This window comes from Chlamydotis macqueenii, chromosome 4 (assembly GCF_036417535.1).
Source record: "Chlamydotis macqueenii isolate bChlMac1 chromosome 4, bChlMac1.mat, whole genome shotgun sequence".
Classification (NCBI taxonomy): domain Eukaryota; kingdom Metazoa; phylum Chordata; class Aves; order Otidiformes; family Otididae; genus Chlamydotis; species Chlamydotis macqueenii.
Window position 1 is genome coordinate 66,623,025 of NC_141559.1, and position 19,680 is coordinate 66,642,704.

General features: G+C 40.9%; 1 protein-coding gene across 4 annotated transcripts in view; it reads right to left on the reverse strand.

Moving 5' to 3' along the window:
* Positions 1 to 18,484, reverse strand: part of SLIT2 (slit guidance ligand 2) — a 257,184-nt gene extending 238,700 nt beyond the window's left edge. For all 4 annotated transcript variants that reach the window (XM_086746083.1, XM_086746085.1, XM_086746082.1 and 1 more), the window contains exons 1-3: positions 18,303 to 18,484; positions 16,440 to 16,511; positions 15,151 to 15,222 (exon numbers count right to left, since the gene is read on the reverse strand). In XM_086746083.1, coding sequence (XP_086602209.1) covers positions 15,151 to 15,222; positions 16,440 to 16,511; positions 18,303 to 18,478 — 320 coding nt within the window. In that variant the 5' untranslated portion in view covers positions 18,479 to 18,484. The remainder of the gene's footprint in view (positions 1 to 15,150; positions 15,223 to 16,439; positions 16,512 to 18,302) is intronic.
* Positions 18,485 to 19,680: the final 1,196 nt, after the last annotated feature.

The following is a 19,680-nucleotide window of genomic DNA, read 5'->3' on the forward strand; positions in this document are numbered from 1 at the left end:
CACCTTAGGTCAGGAGTTTCTGTTATTACCGCTCATTCACATGGCCCACACAACCAAGTATACCGTTAACATACTGATGCATGTGCTGCTCTACAGACTTTAAGATCCATGTTATAGACAATTAATCAAGTTAATGAGTTAACTTAACAATAAATAACACTACTTTCATGACTCAAGAGTTTCTACCAAGTGAGCCTGGCACTTAGAATTAGTGTTTCAGCCTACATTTTTACTTTGTCTTTCACAAAATTAAAACATTTGTTCTTTGAGCACTAAGTGAATACAACTAAAATAAAAGACTGCTCTTTAACGAATTGTGTATTTTGTAGCTTCTAGTTTTAATAATTTCATTCCGCTCATTGGAGTTTTTTAGAACTAAGCTTTCTGTACCAAAAATCTGATCATTTGTTATCTCCTGTGCTTAAGAATATCAAACATTACTAATTTTCATGAAGGCAATAACAGGAAATACGTCCTTTATCATACTTCAGAAAGGGGCTTCAGTTACTCTTCACATTTAACAAGTTATAACAGATGCTTTCAAGCAGGTTGATTTGCTGTTCTTGTTTCCTACAAGGAGATTTTATGAATGGACTTCACTGAAATGAATTTTTCAAGACCAATAAATAGGTCTATTTTTTAAAAAATGCTATGAATTCACACATAAGTGAATGTGAAAAAGGATGCAGGGCAAGTCTGGAATACACAGACTAGTATCACAGTACAGCTTCCAGTTCAACAGTCACTATGAGGAGTTTTCAATCTTTGAGGCAGAGCCACACAAGGAGCTCAGAAAACACACTGCTATTTTAAAATGGCTCAGTAATAAACATGGTTCTCCAGTATTTCCACTTTTTCAAGTGACCTCATGCTTAATTTTGCCTGAAACAGCAGTACCTATCCAGAACACACAGATATAACGGAACAAGAGTGAGAGAGGCATGATCCCCTTTCTCCCTGGAGCTGAAACGTGAGGTAAGCACAAATGGATCACAGAATCCATAACTATAGATTGCAAAGAACTACAGCTACTGCAGAGTAAAAACAACCAGAAAAATTCCACCACATTTTCTTTCAATATGTGTTGGCAGAGACCTCACTGCAGCTGGCTAGCAGACAGAGGTCTCCCCTGGGACAATTTGAGAAGAAAAATTTCAGTTGCATCAACTGAACTGCTATCCCAGAACTGGCATGAAGTTCAAGGTGGAGCACTGAAGAAACAGTGATGAGATATTCCATACTGCTACTGTTCAGTTTCCCAACTGAGCCAGAAAAAAAATTGTGTTTCTCAAGCAAAGGCAGAGAGCTCAAAAAGAGATGAAGTGTTAGTGGTGTAAGCCACACAAAATGTACTGGAGAATGTCTTCTAACATTGCAATACCTTGGATTGCAAAGTCCCTTGGTAGTAACTAGAAATAAATGAATGAGGGTCTAACATCATAATTCTTTCAACGTGACAAAACTGAGGCACAGTTGCAATTAGAATATATAAGCTTTTTTCTTCTTTTATTGAACGCATCTTTAGAAAGAAATTGGGCAAACAGACAGACTGGCACAGGTAAACTTTTCAGCTCTTCCTAATGAATTCAAGCAATGTCCACACACTACCTAAAGTACACAAAGTATTTGAAATATTTCAGCCTAAAGCTCCCAGAGCTCCGTCCTCTAAACACAGTAAAGACTAGAAAAGCATCTTCAAAGTGAAGCAATGGAAGAAGTATACAGAAGGATCAGTTTAACGACAAAGAAGGAAAGCCTTTGACAGACGGGCAGGTGAAAATACTCTTCAAAGCAACCTCAACAACAATAGGCAGGTAAGAAGTAGGTACAGACAAGCAACAGGTTACACTGTGAAGCAGACAACAGTGAGGTAAGCAAAAAATAGTCTTGATTTAAGTTACTGATTCTAGAGAACAGGCTAGCTTTGCAGAAATGGATGCATATTTGGGTTTTACTCATCTTTTGTATGCAGCCAGAGGATATATAGAGGATGACAGAGGCAGAGGTAAACTGTGAGGAGAGCACATTATGCTCCCAGTGACACGTATCCTAACCCACTGAAGTCTGGCTGTGCCACCAATCCATTCTGATGTGTCTCTAAAGATCTCATGACGCAATAACTGTGATCCAGTAGCTATCACGCATGGGGGACGAAGGGATAAAAGAAGAAAAATCTTAATTACACTGTCTGCAATGTAATCATCTGCAATTGCTATAATTCACAAGCAGGTCTGTATTTGTTTCCTAGACTTGTTATAGCCTTCACTGTAACTTGCTTCTGGTTCCATTATCATCAATTACATTCAGCCAGAGAAGGTGTATGAAACCACCCAGCCTTTCTGGACAACTGAGTTGGTCTGGTGCTTGACTATCCTCACAGTGAAGAAGTTTTACCCATATATCCAGTCATAACCTCTCATTTCAATTTAGGCTTGTCTCATCACAGAGCTGAGCCTGGATTGAGCTTTTTGATAACTACCTCACAGGTACTGGAAGGCTGCGATTTTGTCACAAAGTTATCTTCCAGTGAGTTTTAATTCAAGTAGATGCAAATCTAGCCATAGGCCCCCTAAAATAACAGAAGCCCTCAAAGATAACTTGAGAACTGATTGAAGTTAAGAGCTGTTCCAAGTAAATTATAAATCAGCTATATTCTTTAATTAGAAACAGCATGTCCCATTGGGTGCATAGAGACTGTGAGTCTTCTGAAACTCTAAATACAAGGCACAGATGCCTTTTATTCTACCACCATTCCTTCAAGAAGAATTGAAGGCTTCGAAGTCACACGAAGTTAATAATAACAAAAGTAATTATTTTTCATTCCTCCTTTGAAGTTAGCTGAGAGAAGTAAATACACTATCTGTGCACAGTAGCACACAGTATAGCTTAGAAATTGTACTCTTCAAAGGAGCACATCCACAGCTACTGTTTGTCAGCAGTACCACACCCATTTAAAAAATATCACGTAACATCTTTTCACTGAAGCTCATTTGCAAAATATGCATAAACTTTAAAAGCACACCAACATTTTTCCATTAAATTTCTATTTTAAATTAAAGGACATGTCAGTGAGCAAACCACTGAGTATTCATATGACAGCACTTTCTACTCACAATGACTAAGCCCACCAGGGTCCGCAAGTAATTCCAACAGGTTATAGGGGTACGTACCTGCGGGAAAGGTCTAATATCATCAGTTCAGGCTTTATGAGCTCAGGAAATACAGAATCAACCCACAAAATTATCCAAGTATCTTAAAACAGAAAGCTAATGTATAGTACCCAAGTCATCTCCAGGGACTAATTTAACCATTAGAGCCCTAAAAATTTGACTCTATATATAGAGGGTCAGAGTAATAGACATAAGAATAAGTGATGTCTATTTCCTCACCAGAGGACTTTATACAGAGGTTGACTTAAGCTTACATCTCCGAGGAAGGCAAGGCTTACTACTTTTCTACAAAAAAAAAAAAATTGCGTTGCTGTATCTGCCAGAGGCAGAACATGTGTCCAAAGCCACAATCTACTGAACTTCAACACATCTGGCAGTTGCTGAACGTGACTCGCATGAACATGTCATCAAGTGAGAAGGCAGCCCAAGAACTAAGCTAAGCAAATGATTGTGCCAGTTTTTCCATTAAGAATTCTCTGCAAATATCTCATTAAACCTAGCAATATCAAGTTTACTGACCACGTGAATAAAAATTGGAATCAAAGAAGTTCAGGGCTGATCTTACAGCAGTTGGATGTCTAAGTCAAATATTCCCCAGGTCAAGAACCACTTCATCAGGACTCCACTTTCAGGCTAAATAGTGACTAACTAAGAAAGATATCTAAGTTAGCCTCAATTTAATATCAAATACCTATTAGATATTCGTTTTAGTAATAACATTTTCTGAAAGAAAGCAGGCCATACACACTACCACAGACTCAGTTTCTTACTTGTGTAGGAAGTGGTGTAAATTACTTTGCAAACGATATCACTACATTGTACTAGTGCACACTACTTAAACCCTAATGGATTTTGTCCTTCATTTTCTTCGCACAGGGTTGATGCTAAGTCCAAAATTGCCCCATTCCTCCCCTACCCCAATCAATTCTCCATACATTATGCAGAACGCTATTTTGGACACAGAATCAGGAGTCTATACTCAATTTACTTTTAAGAGGTTTTCGAGTATAAGCAGAGCTAGGACAAGTTCTTTGTTTAGTTGGGGTTTGGCTTTTCTTTTTTAGCTAAGAAAATAGAGAAACTAATGCAGTTGTTTTCTGGAAGCTTCTATATTCCTTACCATTTCAAGAGAAAGGAAGTCTCTATAAATAGTCAGTCATTACTCTTATTAATTCTGCCTATGGTTTTAAACACGTGAAAAACAAAGCAAAAGTCAGGAAACTACTGGCTGGGCAGCCTCACGTCTGCCTGGGGAGGTGACAGAGTAAAACAGAAGCTACTTTTAGACACAGTAAGGAGAAGATGACTGGGAGCAGTCAGCATGGATTTACAACTGGAAAAATCATGCCTGACCAGGCTGATAGCCTCCTACAATGAATAAGGAACTTAGCACACAGTGGAAAGACAGTAGATGTTGTTTATCTTTTCAGTAAAGCTTCTGACACTGTCTCTCATGACAGCGGTCCTCAAACTGATGAAGTACAGGCTAGAAAAGCAAATTGTGAGGGAGACTGAAAATTGGCTGATGTGCCAAGTTCAGTGGGCTGTGATCAGTGGCATAAAACCCAGCTGGAGAACAGTCACTAGTGGTGTACCCTAGGGGTCAGGACTGGAGTCAGGACTGCTCAGCATCTTCATCCACAACCTCAAAGATGGGATAGAGTGCACCCTCAACATGTTTACAGATGATACAAAATTTAAAGAAATGACTGATGCACCAGGTACATGTGCTGCTGGTCAGAGGAACCTGGATAGGCTGGAGAATCAGTCAAAAAGTAACCTCATGAAGCTCAACAAAAGGGAAATGCAAAGTCCTGCACCTGAGAAGGAATAACCCCATGCACCAGCACACACTGAGTACAAACAGTTGGAAATCAGCTTTACAGAGAAAGGCCTGGATTTCTGGCAAACAAGAAATAAAACTGGATCCAGCAATGTGTTCTTGGAGCAAAGGCCAAGAGCATCCCAGGCTGTATTAGGAAGAGTTGCCAACAGCTCAAGGCAGGGGGATCTTTCCCCTCTACTCAGCACTGGTGAGATATCTGGAGAATTGTGCCCAATGCTGGACTCCCCACTACAAGAGAGACATGGACATACTGAAGCAAGTCCAGACAGATTAAAGTATCTGTCACAGTAGGAGAGGTTGAGAAAGCTGGGACTGCTTAGCCCGGGGAGGAGAAGGCTCAAAGGGATTTCAATGTGTATAAATACATCATGTGTATAAATAAGTAATGTACTTCCTTCCCAAGTAAGGAAGACCGAGCCAGACTCTTCTCAGGGGTGCACAGTGAAAGGCCAAGAGGTAATAGGCACAAATCAAAATACAGGAAGTTACATTTAAACCTAAGAAAAGTCTTTGACTGTGAGGGTGGTCAAACACCGGAACAGGTTGCCCAGAGAGGCTGTAGATTCTCCATCATTGCAGACATTGGGAGTGCTGGTGAACGAGAAGCTCAACATGAGCTGGCAATGCACCCTCGTGGCCCAGAAGGCCAACCACATCCTGGGCTGCATCAAGAGGAGCGTGGCCAGCAGGTCGAGGGAGGGGATTCTCCCCCTCTGCCCTGGTGAGGCCCCACCTGGAGTACTGTGTCCAGTTCTGGAGCCCCTAGCACAAGAAGGACATGGACCAGTTGGAGAAGGTCCAGAGGAAGGCCACAAAGATGATAAAAGGGCTGGAGCACCTCTCTTATGAGGACAGGCTGAGAGAGTTGGGGCTGTTCAGCCTGCAGAAGAGGAGGCTCCGGGGAGACCTGATAGCGGTCTTCCAGTACCTCAAGGGGGCCTACAAGAAAGATGGGGAGAGGCTGTTCAGTAGGGCCTGTTGTGATAGGATGAGGGGTAATGGTTTTAAAATAGTGGGGGGTAGATTTAGATTGGAAATTATGAAAAAGTTTTTTACAATGCAAGTTGTAGAACACTGGCACAGGTTGCCCAGAGAGGTGGTGGAGGCCCCATCCCTGGAAACGTTCAAGGCCAGGCTGGATGAGGCTCTGAGCAACCTGATCTAGTTGGGGATGTCCCTGCTCCTTGCAGGGGGGTTGGACTAGATGACCTTTGAAGGTCCCTTCCAACCCTAACCATTCTACGACATTCAAAACCTGAGTGGAAACAGCCCTCAGCCACCTGCTCTGATCAACCCTGCATTACTCAGTGGCAAGAGACTAGACAATCTACAGAGGTTCCTTCAAATCTCCACAGTCCTGTGAGGCTAATTCATTGGATTTTATTCTATACAGTATACCACAAAGAAGGAAACAGAAGTTATAAAACCTCCATAAAGTAATACAGGATCAAGTATCAGATGAAGGCTGATCTTTGACAACACCTGGGACTACTTCCAAGAAAGGGAAAACGACAAAGAAAAAGGGGAAGTTGATCTATTAGATGGAATTCAGCTACAGTTCAGATAGATTGTTTAGAAAGGCAAGAAGGGCTTGCAAATAGTCTAGATAGGCCTGTAACTGTCTTTCTGGCACCAAGTTACCATAGTAAGTATTCATTCAAGTATTTTTTCTGTAGCACCTGTACAGGCATTCTGCCAAAGTAAAGTCAGAAAGGCTAGTGTGTCTTAAAAAAAAAAAAATAAGAGACTTTGCCACATTGTATTTGATTATCAGTCTACACTATTATTGAAGACAAGCCAGCACAATGCACTACATCCCATGAAGGAAAATAAAACATTTATTCTGATATCATTTCAACCAGACTCTTCAGAGTAAATGAGGTATGAGTCACTGAAGTGCCAGCCGTGCAGCCAGATCCCTTATACATTCTGGAGTTTAACTGTAAAATTCCAGACAGAACTGCAGCTTTTGCAGTCAAAATAAGGAGCATCTTAGATGGTCTTTGTAATATGCTATATTAAAATGTAATGACAACTCAATTTTCACCTGTGGCCATCTAACACTAAATCTGGATTTTAAAAAAAAATATTGAACTGGCTCTACAAAAGATAAATACAATTTTTACAGAGTAAAACTAAAACATATAGCTTTAAATTTAATAGCAGTGCGCTACAGCATCAATTTAAAATAGCTTTTGAACACAAAACACTATTTGAAACAAAACCATTGACACAACAGTTCTGTAGAATCAGATTTGGTTTCAACATTTTGCAACAGTGCAAATTACCCATTTCAGAGCAAGCAAGAAAGAAGAGCATCCAGCAAACAATGTCACAAAGGATGAGCACAAAACATATGTGGGAAAAATAAACAGCCTTCCTGCCCTGGAATTTGTAAAAAGGTCTGCAAAGAGCAAACAGGACTTCTCACTGCAATTTGACTTCTAGACCTATAAAAGAAGTCCCATGAGAAAAGACACTCAGATGAATAAAATATACTAAAAATAACAGCGAACATTTACAAGGCCTTTAAAAGAGGAACATTGCTCTTGGACTTATTTTATTAAATATTTTTGTAGTATTCTGCAATCAAGACATGGCTATAATGTGATTTTTTAACATTTAATTAGAACACTGCATCTTTTAAAATACTGTCTTCAAAGACAGCCTTTGTCTATTTCTGATTTAACAGACATTTTTCAAGATGATATTTGAAGTTGCTTTGACAAAGACTTCTAATAGAAAATAATTACTGTAGGTTGTTTTATTTTTTTTAACTACAAATACAGGTGCCCCAGTACAATTCACGTAGGATGGTCTCACATTCCTTTGGTAAGTGATTAGCACCGCAGGCTTCGTAGTCTCCTCCTCGTTCTAAGATGAGGAATGCACTATGCATTGCCCTTAAACTACGTAGGATTAGCTAAGAGAAGGATTTTTCACATCCGTGATTAACAAGGAATAACTGTTCACCCTCTTCAGGGCTGTTCAAAAACATTCTCTACCTGAAGTCATTATTCTTCTGCTACCTATCACACATGTGTGACGGTATTAACCCTTCAAGTGCTCATACATTCAGACTGAAGCCAGACAGGTGATGAAGTATCAATGCTTTAAGGGGGAGAAAAATCAAAAACATTAAGCAGCCTTAAAAAACAAGCACATGCACTGCAGTTCAACCTAGATCCTCCTGGCTGCACTAGTTAAAAACTGTTCAGAATGTACCCCAACTGAAAAATTAATGCTCAGGCTTCAGTCATGAACTCGCTCACCAAAACAAAGACCAAGATTCAGCTAGAAAAGAAACTGGAGACTAGTTTTTAGCTAAAGAGCTAAGAACTAATTCCAAGAGCTCCGTACCACTTCCATACTATATAATACAATGTCTTACCGCCCAAAAAAAAAAGCTGCTTTCAATGAGACTACACATAGTCAAGCACAATAAGATGAAGTATCATTCACTTATTGGCTGTTCTTTTAGCTATGACAGTGGTACAAATGATTCCTGGAACAGTAGTGCTGCTAACACAGCATTTTTCACTGAGTCTTAAAATTCCACATCAGCCTTTAAACTTCACATGTAAGCTCTCTACATTGGGGAAAAAAAAAAAACACACAAAAAAAAACCCCAGAATTTGCTTCAGTTGAAACCGCAAAAGTGCATCATAAAATCAGGCAGTATTTGGTATTTTTTCCAGAAGTTTGATCAGTTAGGTGCTTAGAAGTGAAATGTGGGGTTTCTAACACAACAACACTTCTTTTCTGCAACTGAAAGGGCTAGATTCCATTAGGGATTCAAAACTCAGAATGAAAAAGTTAAGTTCAAACCCCACTATTCTGGGATTAACTTATTGATGTAGTTCACATTTAAAGAATCATAGAAAATACATTTCCCTACTTGGAATTTACATTTTATGGCTAGAGTTAGTCAAATAATTGGAATAAATCTGCAATCTCATGCCACACATAAATACATGGTAAAAAGTCAGCACATTGGTTTATTTTAATCTCTGGAAAGCATGTTTTATCCCAGCAGCATAGTCTGTACCGCTTTCCTAGACTAGACAAGGAGAGCAGTACTAGTTTATCTAGTCTATTTTGAAACAGCCACTAATTCCCTCGATCATTGCCCACACCTAGTGGGCAGTATTGCCAAGACAAGCTGTATTTGCTTTTATCCTAGATGGAACTTTTCATCTCTTAGTCCATCCTGCTATGGATGTCTTTGCAAGATGAGATGCTCTGCAAAACACCATGCATTCAGAGATCGTGGTAACTCATAAATGAGGTTTGGGTTTATAATTTCAAAATCTAGTAATACAGCTTAGTAGTTTACCACAGTAGTTTATCAGACTAGGTTAGCTGTTTGGGCTCTAACTCTAACCATGTAATACAGGAAATACAGCTAAAAATCACTTTATTATACTGAATCCCATTTAATACCTCTGACACAATTGACTCCTGTGTATTCAGGTTATAATTAAGCCCTTGCTGCAGAAGCTGCAAACATAGTTTCACATATGGATTTATATCCAGAAAAGAAATCCAAGTAGCACTTTAGTTTGCTTACCAAGTAAAAATAAAATTTTCCTTGAAACTATGTGTTGAAATATACTTTTCCTTCTGTGCTGTGACACATCTAAGATTCAAATTGTTCATCCACAGCATGAACAAAATTGTATTAATTTTCAGTACTACTCAAACACTCATAAGTACACTCCTAAGTAAATGCTCTCTTCATCTTACGTTTTTTATACCTTGTTTTAATGTACTTGTAGAGATGGAGCCCCAATAAACAGCAAGTACAGACAATTCCTCAGTTTGTTATTTTAGAATTGTGTTGTAAAAATTTTGAAAAATGCATTAACTGTAACAAAACATTTAATTCTTGAAATATTTCTTTCTCCATCATTCAGTAATACATTGTAAAAAGCGTGAAAATACAACATAGATACCTTTCAGTTTAAAAGCTATTTCAAGTACCAACTTGAAGTTCAACCCTTACAGCATTCTTTTCTTGAACTCTGGATTTTAGCTTCTGCGCACCATGTAGCTCAGGGGGAGTTGGTTTTTGGGGAGGTATGGAGGGGTAAATATTTAGCTCAGATATTAACTCAGAAGTTGCAGTTCTTGCAGAACCTGTGAGAGTAACATTTTACCTCCACACTAGTTTTCAAAATAAATAGGATTTGTGGGTTTTTTGTTTGTTTTGTTTGTTAGTTTGGTTTTTTTAAGTTTACACAGATAGCTCTTAGAACTATTAAGACAATAAATGGACATTTTAGAAATAAATTCTATTAATTCAAGTACCAAAAGTGTAGGAGCTTGGCCTGAGAAATTTTTAGGTCACACAAGTAACCTTTCTCACAAGAGTAATCAGTGGGATTACTCATGCAAACCAAGTTATTCACGTGGTAAATGTCTGTAGAATCAGACTCCAAATTAGCATTTTAGGGTCATACTGCTGCCTCAATGGATTATTCACAAATACAGGAAGAAAAATGTGGGTAGTTTTCAAATGACTGCTGTAAACTCTTCCTATCCTAACATCTTTTGGATATTTAGCATAGTCTTAAAACGATTATAGCTGGCATGTCAACTATTAGACATAGAAAAATTAGAAAAAAAATTGTGATTAAAAATGTTCCTACCAGCCAAAACCCATCTTTTTTTCCCAAATGAAAAGATAGCTCTGCTATGTACAAAACTGCTCTGCTATGTACATAAGAGAAGATTATATTTAGCCCTCAAAACCTAACTACATTGGATTTCTGGAGTACAAAGAAGTGTAAGGAAATTTTAGGCTTAAGTAGCTTATAACAGAACTGGTTCAACAGTCTATAGCAGCTGTCCTCAACCAAATTTTATGCTTCCCTCCAGATGACAATAGCTTGTAAAAACACTAGGATACTCTGAGCTGTAGCTGCAACACCACAGAGGGCGGCGGTCCTGGGGATAACAATTTACTACACTTTTTAAGTCATTTTTAAAGCTGCATCTAATAGCAGTGTTAGTTTTCAGAAAGTAAAGATTTTCAGTTTATCTTAACCTTGTCTTAAGAGACTATTTCAAACTATTATAAACATCACACCCAAGATGACAGCTTATAAAGAAACAAGTGTTTAATTTCACATTCTTATAAGGAATAGTTTCAAAAGTTTTTTGTCTCCCATAATAAGCAGTGGTCTCTGGAATTTCTTAAGTGTTGTGGAAATTCTCCATATCTTGACCCTTTGTGCCTTCCTGCCATGAAGCATACTGAAACCCACCACTGATACATTACTGTGGTCTATGTAAGAGGTTCAGACAATGTAACAGGTCACACCCCAGTCCTTTAATTATGGCACTTGCCATGTACTGAACGGTCATACACTCTTTAGAGGACCTACTTAGGAACATGGGCTCATCACAGAGGTTAACAGTTAATACAGAAAGTCTTGCAGATGTTAAACAGGACAGCTGTCCTGGTTTTGTCTGGGATGGAGGTAATTTTCTTCCCAGTAGCTGCAGTGTTTTGGATTTAGCATAGGATTTGGCATGTGAAGAATGTTGATAATACACTGATGCTAGTAGTTGTTGCTAAGAGATCAAGGACATTTCCAGCTTCCAAGGGTTCACTAATGTGCAGGTGGAGAAAGGGTACAGCCAGTATAGTTGACCTAAACTGGCCAAAGGAAGTATTCTATAGTACAGACCTCATGCTCAGTATACAAGGGCGGTTGGCCAGTGGGCAGCTCGCTTGTCTCAGGAAATGGCAGTTCCATGATCACTGCTCAAGAAATGGCTGTATCAGTCACTGGGCAGTTAGAAATTGCATCTTGTTCATTTTGTATTTTCTATTATCATTATTTTTTTAATTATTATCATGACTTATATATCATTATCTTTTCCTTTGCTGTTCCAATAAACTGTCTTTGTCTCAAGCCATGAGTTTTCCTTCTTTCTAATTCTCTCTCCCATCCCACCTGGGAGGGGGAGGGTGAGTGAGCGGCTGTGTAGTACTTAGTTGCTGGCCGAGGTTAACCACAATGACAGCCAATGATCGTAATTAATCCAAGAGCTTTTAACACTGCTTTAGGATGTATACAAAGACACAAGCTGTCCCGTTGACTGAAAAATAGGCTGTACGTATTGAAGTTCAAAGAGGGTTGTTTCAGCAGACAGAACATCTACACAACACAACATACCATGTAATTCAGCCATTCAAGACATAGGCTGCGAAGAAAGCCATATTCATGGCTGACTTACTAGCTCAGGCAGTGTTGTATCAAATTGGTTTGGACCTGAGCTAGCACCGCTTTAAGAGTTGAGTATTCACAATTAGTAACTCACTGATCAACCAAATAGCTCCTTGGAAATCACAGTAACTGGTCTAAAAAGAAAAGATTTTGTAACTGAAATTCCAGTTCAAAACCAAAAAACGCAAGAGCACCCCTTAGCCTAGAAAAATGGACTCTTTTTTTCCCCAAAGGGAAACTACTGTGAAAGTCTGTTCTGCACATTAAAGAGAGTACTGAACTACAGGAATCATTTTAAAATTCAGCCTGTATACACTAGCACAAGATATTCCAACCTATGAAATACTACTTGTAAACAATCTCATAAACCAAACTGAGTTCATTTAAGTTGCAGTAGGGCTTGCTTATACCTTTCATTGGCATGCTAGGAGGACTGCATCAGGTATTCTTTCACAGTAGCTTGGCATATTACACTTACAGTGGAAACGTGACATCCTACACTTACACATTAAAAAAACTAAAAAGCTTTAAAGTGCTTGCTATTTAGTGTATAAAAGGAAATACTTGAAGTAAGTATCCACAAGTTTCCTGAGAAATCGTTTTGAATTTCAGAATCCCAAGGAGATGAATTGGCTGTCAGATAACAATGCGCCTTCATCAGATGGACTTGGCAGTTGTAAACAAGAGGAATTTTCTCAGCTTTTCCTCACAAATATGAAATATTTGCTCTTAGCCAACAGCTGGGGCGGTTTAAAGACATCCTGCATATATATTCAAATTACAAGTCACCCACACACCTAACACTGACTGAATTTCAAGAAATTAAAGAAACGGTGAAAAGTACTCCAGCAGATGCAAAATAATTCTGACGACAAAACAGAATTAACTTTGTAGGTACAAATGACTAAACTTTCAGAGGTCATTGTTTGCCTGCTGAAGGTTGAACAAAAATAACCCACAAAAGTAGCACAATTATCAGAATTTATTTTCTGAACTAGTATCTTACGTAACTGGAAAATATCTATCGTTTTCCAAAGATTTTAGAGATTTATCAAGAGAAAACCAAAGAAAAAAATCCCAGAAAAAGTAACAGCAACATGGGAGCACATCGGACAAGTAAGTTTTAACTACAAAAGTTGTTTTTTTTCCTAGTATTACAAATCTACACTTCAAAAGTATTACTATTAAATGCCTTGAAATTATGACACAAGTTAAAATAACTTTTGAAATACTGTTAAGAAATCACATAGCAGAATCTTGCTTTGAGATAACAAAGAAATAAAATTGACTATATACTGTTGTAAAACTAAGCAAGTATTTGATATCTCAGTGTCAAACCACATTCACAGTGTAAGCATGGGTCTCTTAATGTTTATTAATGTTTCACGTATGTGTACTTACTTTTGCAATAAGAATTACATTGCTGTTTAATTTTTTAGCTAGACCCTATAAACCAAATTTAGGAGTGTGTATATATTATTCCAATATATCCCTCAGCAGGAGAAGCTGTACTATACTTTGTACAAAGTTTAAAACACATTGTAAAAAAGCATTGCATTAGGTGTTTTAATATAACTTCAAGAAAATCTGACTACAGATTTCTAAGAGCATTCTCATTAAAATTTATTCAAAAAAGGTTGCACTATATAATAACACTTTTGATTTGTACGTCAAAAAGTTACTTTGGTTTATTTGAAAAAAAATTGTAGTTATCTCAAGTATATGATATTTTAACTATTACAGAAATGCCATAATTACACTGATGGTTACTAAGTCTCTTGAATAGCTTTGTCTATTTGACCAACCAAACCATAATGGTATGTGGGGTTGTTTGAATCCACACCAGCTGTGGGTACAGAACACAACAATAACAAGACAAACAGAATGTTTAGGCCAATGCTGCTTTTCAATGGAGTAAAGTAGAAATATCTTCATGAAATTGAAGCAGCAGCAAATGACAAACTGAACAAGACCTCAGAGGCATGCTTAAAGAAAAGGTGATACAATGAAAAGACAGCAACTAAGATGCCTAATAAGGAAAACACTACTCTGAAGTTCTACATGGACATACATTCTCAGACTTCCCTAGCTCCAAACCAAAACTATATCCAACAATCAGCATTTTGCCTTTAACAAGTCAGATGTCCCAAGTTGTACAATACCTTTTTAAAAATATTTTCATTTGAGGAAATGCAACAAAATAAGAAAGCACATACCAAAAATTAAGCAACTATTATAAAAAGCTAAACTGGTTTGGGAATTACTCATTTCCTATGTCCTACTGCAACCAAGCAGGTGTTTGCGCTTCAACTTCACCAGCCAAGATCCTCTAATCCCCGCTCCATCCTCTCTCCCCACAGTAGTCACTTTTTTTAAAGTCCAAATTCAATTAATTTTTGAGAGCTAACAGTGCACATTTTTTTCTAAGCCTTTGTTTAAGATTAATCATAAAAACTGGAATAGGATTCAATTACTGTTTTCATACTATGTAAAAAAAACAATAGTTTGTAACTAGCAGTTTCTTCCAATAAGGCACTGTATAAAACATCCAGCATCTCCAAGACTAACATTTAAGGTTGTACCTCAGAGAATGGGCTTTTTTTAGGTGTCATGTTTGAAAAAGAAAATATTTGAAAGTATTCAAGCTGTTTCCTACAAGACAATTGCAGTTTATGCTTCAAATCTGGACTGCTCATGAAAGTCTCCCCCCCTCCACTCAAGTCCCATACATGCTGCTTGAGAATTTCTGAATTTCTTACTCCTCTTGTGTCTCAATAAGGACAGATGTCTCAAGCTTAAGAAAATAATTAAAAAAAAAAAACAGAGGACTGAGTACCTTAACATACAGCTGATTTGACTTAAAAATGCTTGTACATTTAGAATTCAAAATACTTACAGCCTCTCCAGTTCTTTTAAATCCTGGAATGCTCCTCTCTCAATAGTACTAATCTTGTTCTCCATGAGCTGACTGAAATATAGAAAATTTATATAAAAGTTTTAATAGCTCCACAATAACTTGTTGCATTAACAGCAGTCCTTTAAAGCCAACTGCATATTCATTAAAAGCATACAACAGTTCTTCTAGAGTGACATCCACTTTAACCTTCCAGACCTCTGTCATCAACATTTTACATGGGCTCATATACCCAAAAGGGGAAAAACAATCCTCCTCAAAAGAAGCAGGAATAGATATTACATTTGCTCACCTACTTTAAGAGCCCCAAGTGAAAGAGTTACACATATGCACACATGCTGTGTGCACACACACATATACATCATTGCTCTTCGGCAAGTTATAAGACTCCAGTTAAACAGTATGAATGCAATATTAGTCTCACATGAGAATAACAAAACAAAAATACTCAATTGTGGTGTTGCAAAAAAACATTAGCGAAAGACTGCACAGATCATAGTGGTAACAGTAGTTTTGTAAAAAAAGTTAAGAATTGCTACAACATGATGTTCTGTTTCAAAGAAAAACAGAAAAGGATTTTATATGACTACTCGCTCAAATAAAATAGCCTTAACAAATAAGCTAAGTAAATTCTGCAGTATTTTAAACTTAGCTTAGTTAGGTTTCCCCCCCCCCAAAAAAAACCCTCCAAAACTCCATAGAACTTTAAAAGCTTCATAATGCTTGAAACAAAAGTGTTCACAAAAAAAAAAAAATCATTATTCCTTCCTAAAGTTCCCTGTTAAAAGTATTTCCTTTTTGCCCAGAAACTCTAGAAAAGCAATAATCATCACCTGGGACTTGCTTTTAAATTCAGTAAAGGAATAACTTTTTTTTCTTAATGAATTCCCTTATACTTCAGGTTGAGAGTACTCATTTTCAGTGTGAACTGTAAATTGGCTAATTTTAAACTGAAGTCACTCCAACAGTTAATCAACCAATTTTAGCAACTCTTACTTGTAAGCTACATGACAAATTAAATCCTCAAGTTCCACAACCTTAAAGAGAGATTAAAACATTTCAAACAAATTACATTTAAGGTAATTGCTAACTTGTTCATATCAGTGTATAACACACGGAGGAGGAGCTGTAAGTTCAGATGCAGTAGCATAATAGTTAAAGAGTGATAACTCCTCCAGCTTACGAACTGCAAGATAACTAGTTCAATGTTTTTTAAAACAAACGGTAGCATCAGTCCTAAGAGGTATCAGTTACAGAAAAATAAAACTTACAGAACTCGAAGGTGCCTTAGACCAGCAAAGTCAGTCTTGGTGATTCTTGTGATGTTATTTCCATTAAGATCCCTAAGAAGAATAATTTATAAGCAGCAAAATTAAAACATTCAGAAGTTATTTTTAAACTACTTTGCTTGTTTTCATAGGCACAACATTTCAAGAAATTAAGAGATGTAAATAAACTCAACAAACCGTTCCTATAACTAACACTGTGAGTTTCTGATTTCCAAGTGACTGAAGGAAGGTTTTATCTTGAAAGTAGTAGTTCCAAACTTTGTAATAAGAGACCCTTACAAAGTCAGTTCTGCCTGCCATGATAAAGCTCACATTTATCTTTAACAACACAGAAGAGTCCAAACCTGCCTGAACGTGGTTATAACTGCATTGAGAAAACCACTACAGCTGCTATATATGCTACAGTATTTGTCTGACTGACAGTTATGAAAACTAAATAGGTAAAATCAAGACAATTTTCTACATTTTTAAGCAAATTTCAGCTTTCATAGTATTGCTACAAAGGCAGAATAGGGCTTAACTTCCAATAGCAAACATTAGCTTTCAAACAAGCATAAGACTGCTGGAGGGTAAGGGATGAGAAAAAGGATTTTATGAAAACTAAAGCTTCACAGGAAGCTACACTGAATGCAGAGTGCAAAGTGTGTTCAGAAGCGACGGAAAGCTGTATTTAGGCCCTAGCATTTTTGTTCATACTTCAGCACTACTTTCTCTTCTTAAGTTATATGCTCTTTTTTTTCCATAATGTTTTGGGATCCAGATATAAACTTCCCTTAATTCCAGTTGCTACAAATAAAACCAGACTTTGCCATTCCTGAGGTAAGCCATTAGGAAGTGGTATTACATGGAAACTACCCTAACAATTACAGTTCATTCCCAGCGTATTTAGGTGAAACAAACAAAAAAAAAACTAATCACTATTTTTGGGGAGTGTTTACACCACACGTGGCAAAAACACCACTGTAAAGCAACAGGACAAGTCTCAGCAGAAATCAGTGTCACTGATTCTGTTCCCGAGTGAAAATCGTCACTCTAGACACGTGTTCATACGCCAGCATTTAAAAGACTTATTAGAGAGCAAGAAATAACGTGCTCACCTCTTCCTAGACCCTCCTGAAAGGCAGCCTGATATGAGATATCACCGACCACACGCTTGCTCTCCCTCAAGGCCACGAAAGACCCTACCCGGGGGGTACCCGAATGCTCTCAAAAAGAGGATGAGGGGAGTGCGGACCGCCGTGAAGGCACAACTTGGCGTCGCCTGAACTGGAAAGGGGCTAAAACACCCCGGCGTGCCCTCGCCAAAGGCAGATGAGCTCTGCCGGGCGGAGCCACCGCGGCAACCCGCGGAGCTTCCCCTCCCACCCCGGGGCCTGCCGGCACCCGCGGAGCGCGGCGGCCCGGCTCTCCCGCAGCGCCGTGGGGAAAGCGAGGCGCGACGGCCAAGTTTGCCGGGAAATGGGCGCTGGCGGGTGGGAGGGAGAGGCCGCTCCGCCACCGCCGGCTCGGGGCGACCCCCGGGCCGCTGTGGTGCCTGCCCCGCCCGGCGGCGGCGGGAACCGCGCTCCCCACCGCGGCTGCCCGGGATGAGAGGCAGCGGCTGGGAGCAGCGTCCACCTCTCCCGCGTCTCCGCGCATCGCCGTGAAACGGGCACCGCCAGCAGCAGGGGAAGGGAACGGAACCACCCCCCCCCGCCCCCCCTTCTCCACCATCCTCCCTCTTCTCTAAGGGCGTCGGGACCCCAAACCGGGACGGCTCCAGGGGCCACCTTTGCCCTGCTGGCCGGCAAGAGCCCTGACAGGGGACCGAGGGGCGCTCGCCGCCGCCTGGGCCAGGGTACTTACAGTCTCTCGGTGTTGCGGGGGATGTTCCTCGGGACGCCGCGCAGCGCCAGTCCGTGACAGTCCACAGTGCTCCCCGAGCAGGAGCACTGCGCCGGGCAGGGCTGCGGAGCCACCGCGCCCGCCATCGCCAGCAGCAGGAGCCCCAAGGACAGAGTGAGCTTCCCCCAGCCGCACATCCTCACCGCCCGCCGCCGCCCGGCCGGGGCCCGCCGGCCTCGGCCCCGGGGAGGCGCGGGGGGCGCGCCGCCCTCCTCCTGGCCGCGGGGAGCGCTCGGGCAACTCTCAGGGTGCGGAGAAAGCCAAGTCCTTTCTATCCAGAGCTCAGCCGAGAAAACAACACCCGGCAAAGTGAGGTGGGTGGCTCCGATCCGCGTCTGAAGGCAACTTCGCTGGGAGGGTGGGGGGGGCCGGGCCCAGGCCCTCCCTCGCTGGCCCGTCGGGTGGCGGGGAGAGGCGGCTCGGCTTCACACGCTGCCTGCCAATGCGAAGCAAACCCACGGGCTGAGGGTGCGGCGGAGTTGGGCTAGCTCCGTATCGTCCTCCTCGCCCCTTTCAAAGCCGTGACTCCCCTCTGAGCGCCCCCCCACCCCGGCTAGCAGAGACAGCTGAACCCCCCCTCCGCCCAAGCGGCGCGCGCGCTTCTTCCGCGCACCGCAGCAGCCGCTCCCACGCGCGTCCCCCGCCGCGGGCCGCTCACAGCCCCAACGAGGGGGGGGCGGCGGCGGGGCTGACACCGCGCACACACCGCCCTGCCAGAGGCGCCTCAGCAAATCATACCCCTCTGGCAGGCATTCATCAAACTGTCTCACAGAAGGCGGGGGGGGGGGGGCTGGGGGGGAAGTCAAACACAAGATGATGTTGGGCTTGGCTTTCTACCCCCCGCGCCCCCTCCTGCTGTACGCTCCCAAGCCAAGTTTAGCAGGAAAGGGCTGGTCCTAGAGCATGATAATAATAAGCAGCTCGAGAACTGATTCGTTGCCCCGCTGGAAGGGAGTTCATTCACGACCTCCTTCTCCTCGGTGATAGATCACAGCTATAGATCCTCCTGTGATCCCGGGAGCACGGCGAAACAGACCAGGCAACAAGCGATGCGCGCCGAAGGCGGGAGGAGTGGTGATGGTGGCGGGGGGTGGGGGGGGTGGGTTATTCCACTCCCCGCGGTCTCCCGGATACCGTGGCTTTGCTGCTGCAAAGGCACCTGATGGGAAAGGTAGGAACTGCTCAGTCCTTCCAGGTGAGGCCAGTTCAGCAACTCCCGGGCCCGCCGCAGGAAAGGGAGCAACTTTCTTCCTCTCCCGGAGCCCGCCGGGGTGCAACGCCTAGAGAAGGGTTTGCGCCCCTTTCCCCAATCCCGCCGGTGCACCTGAGCTGTGGGTGC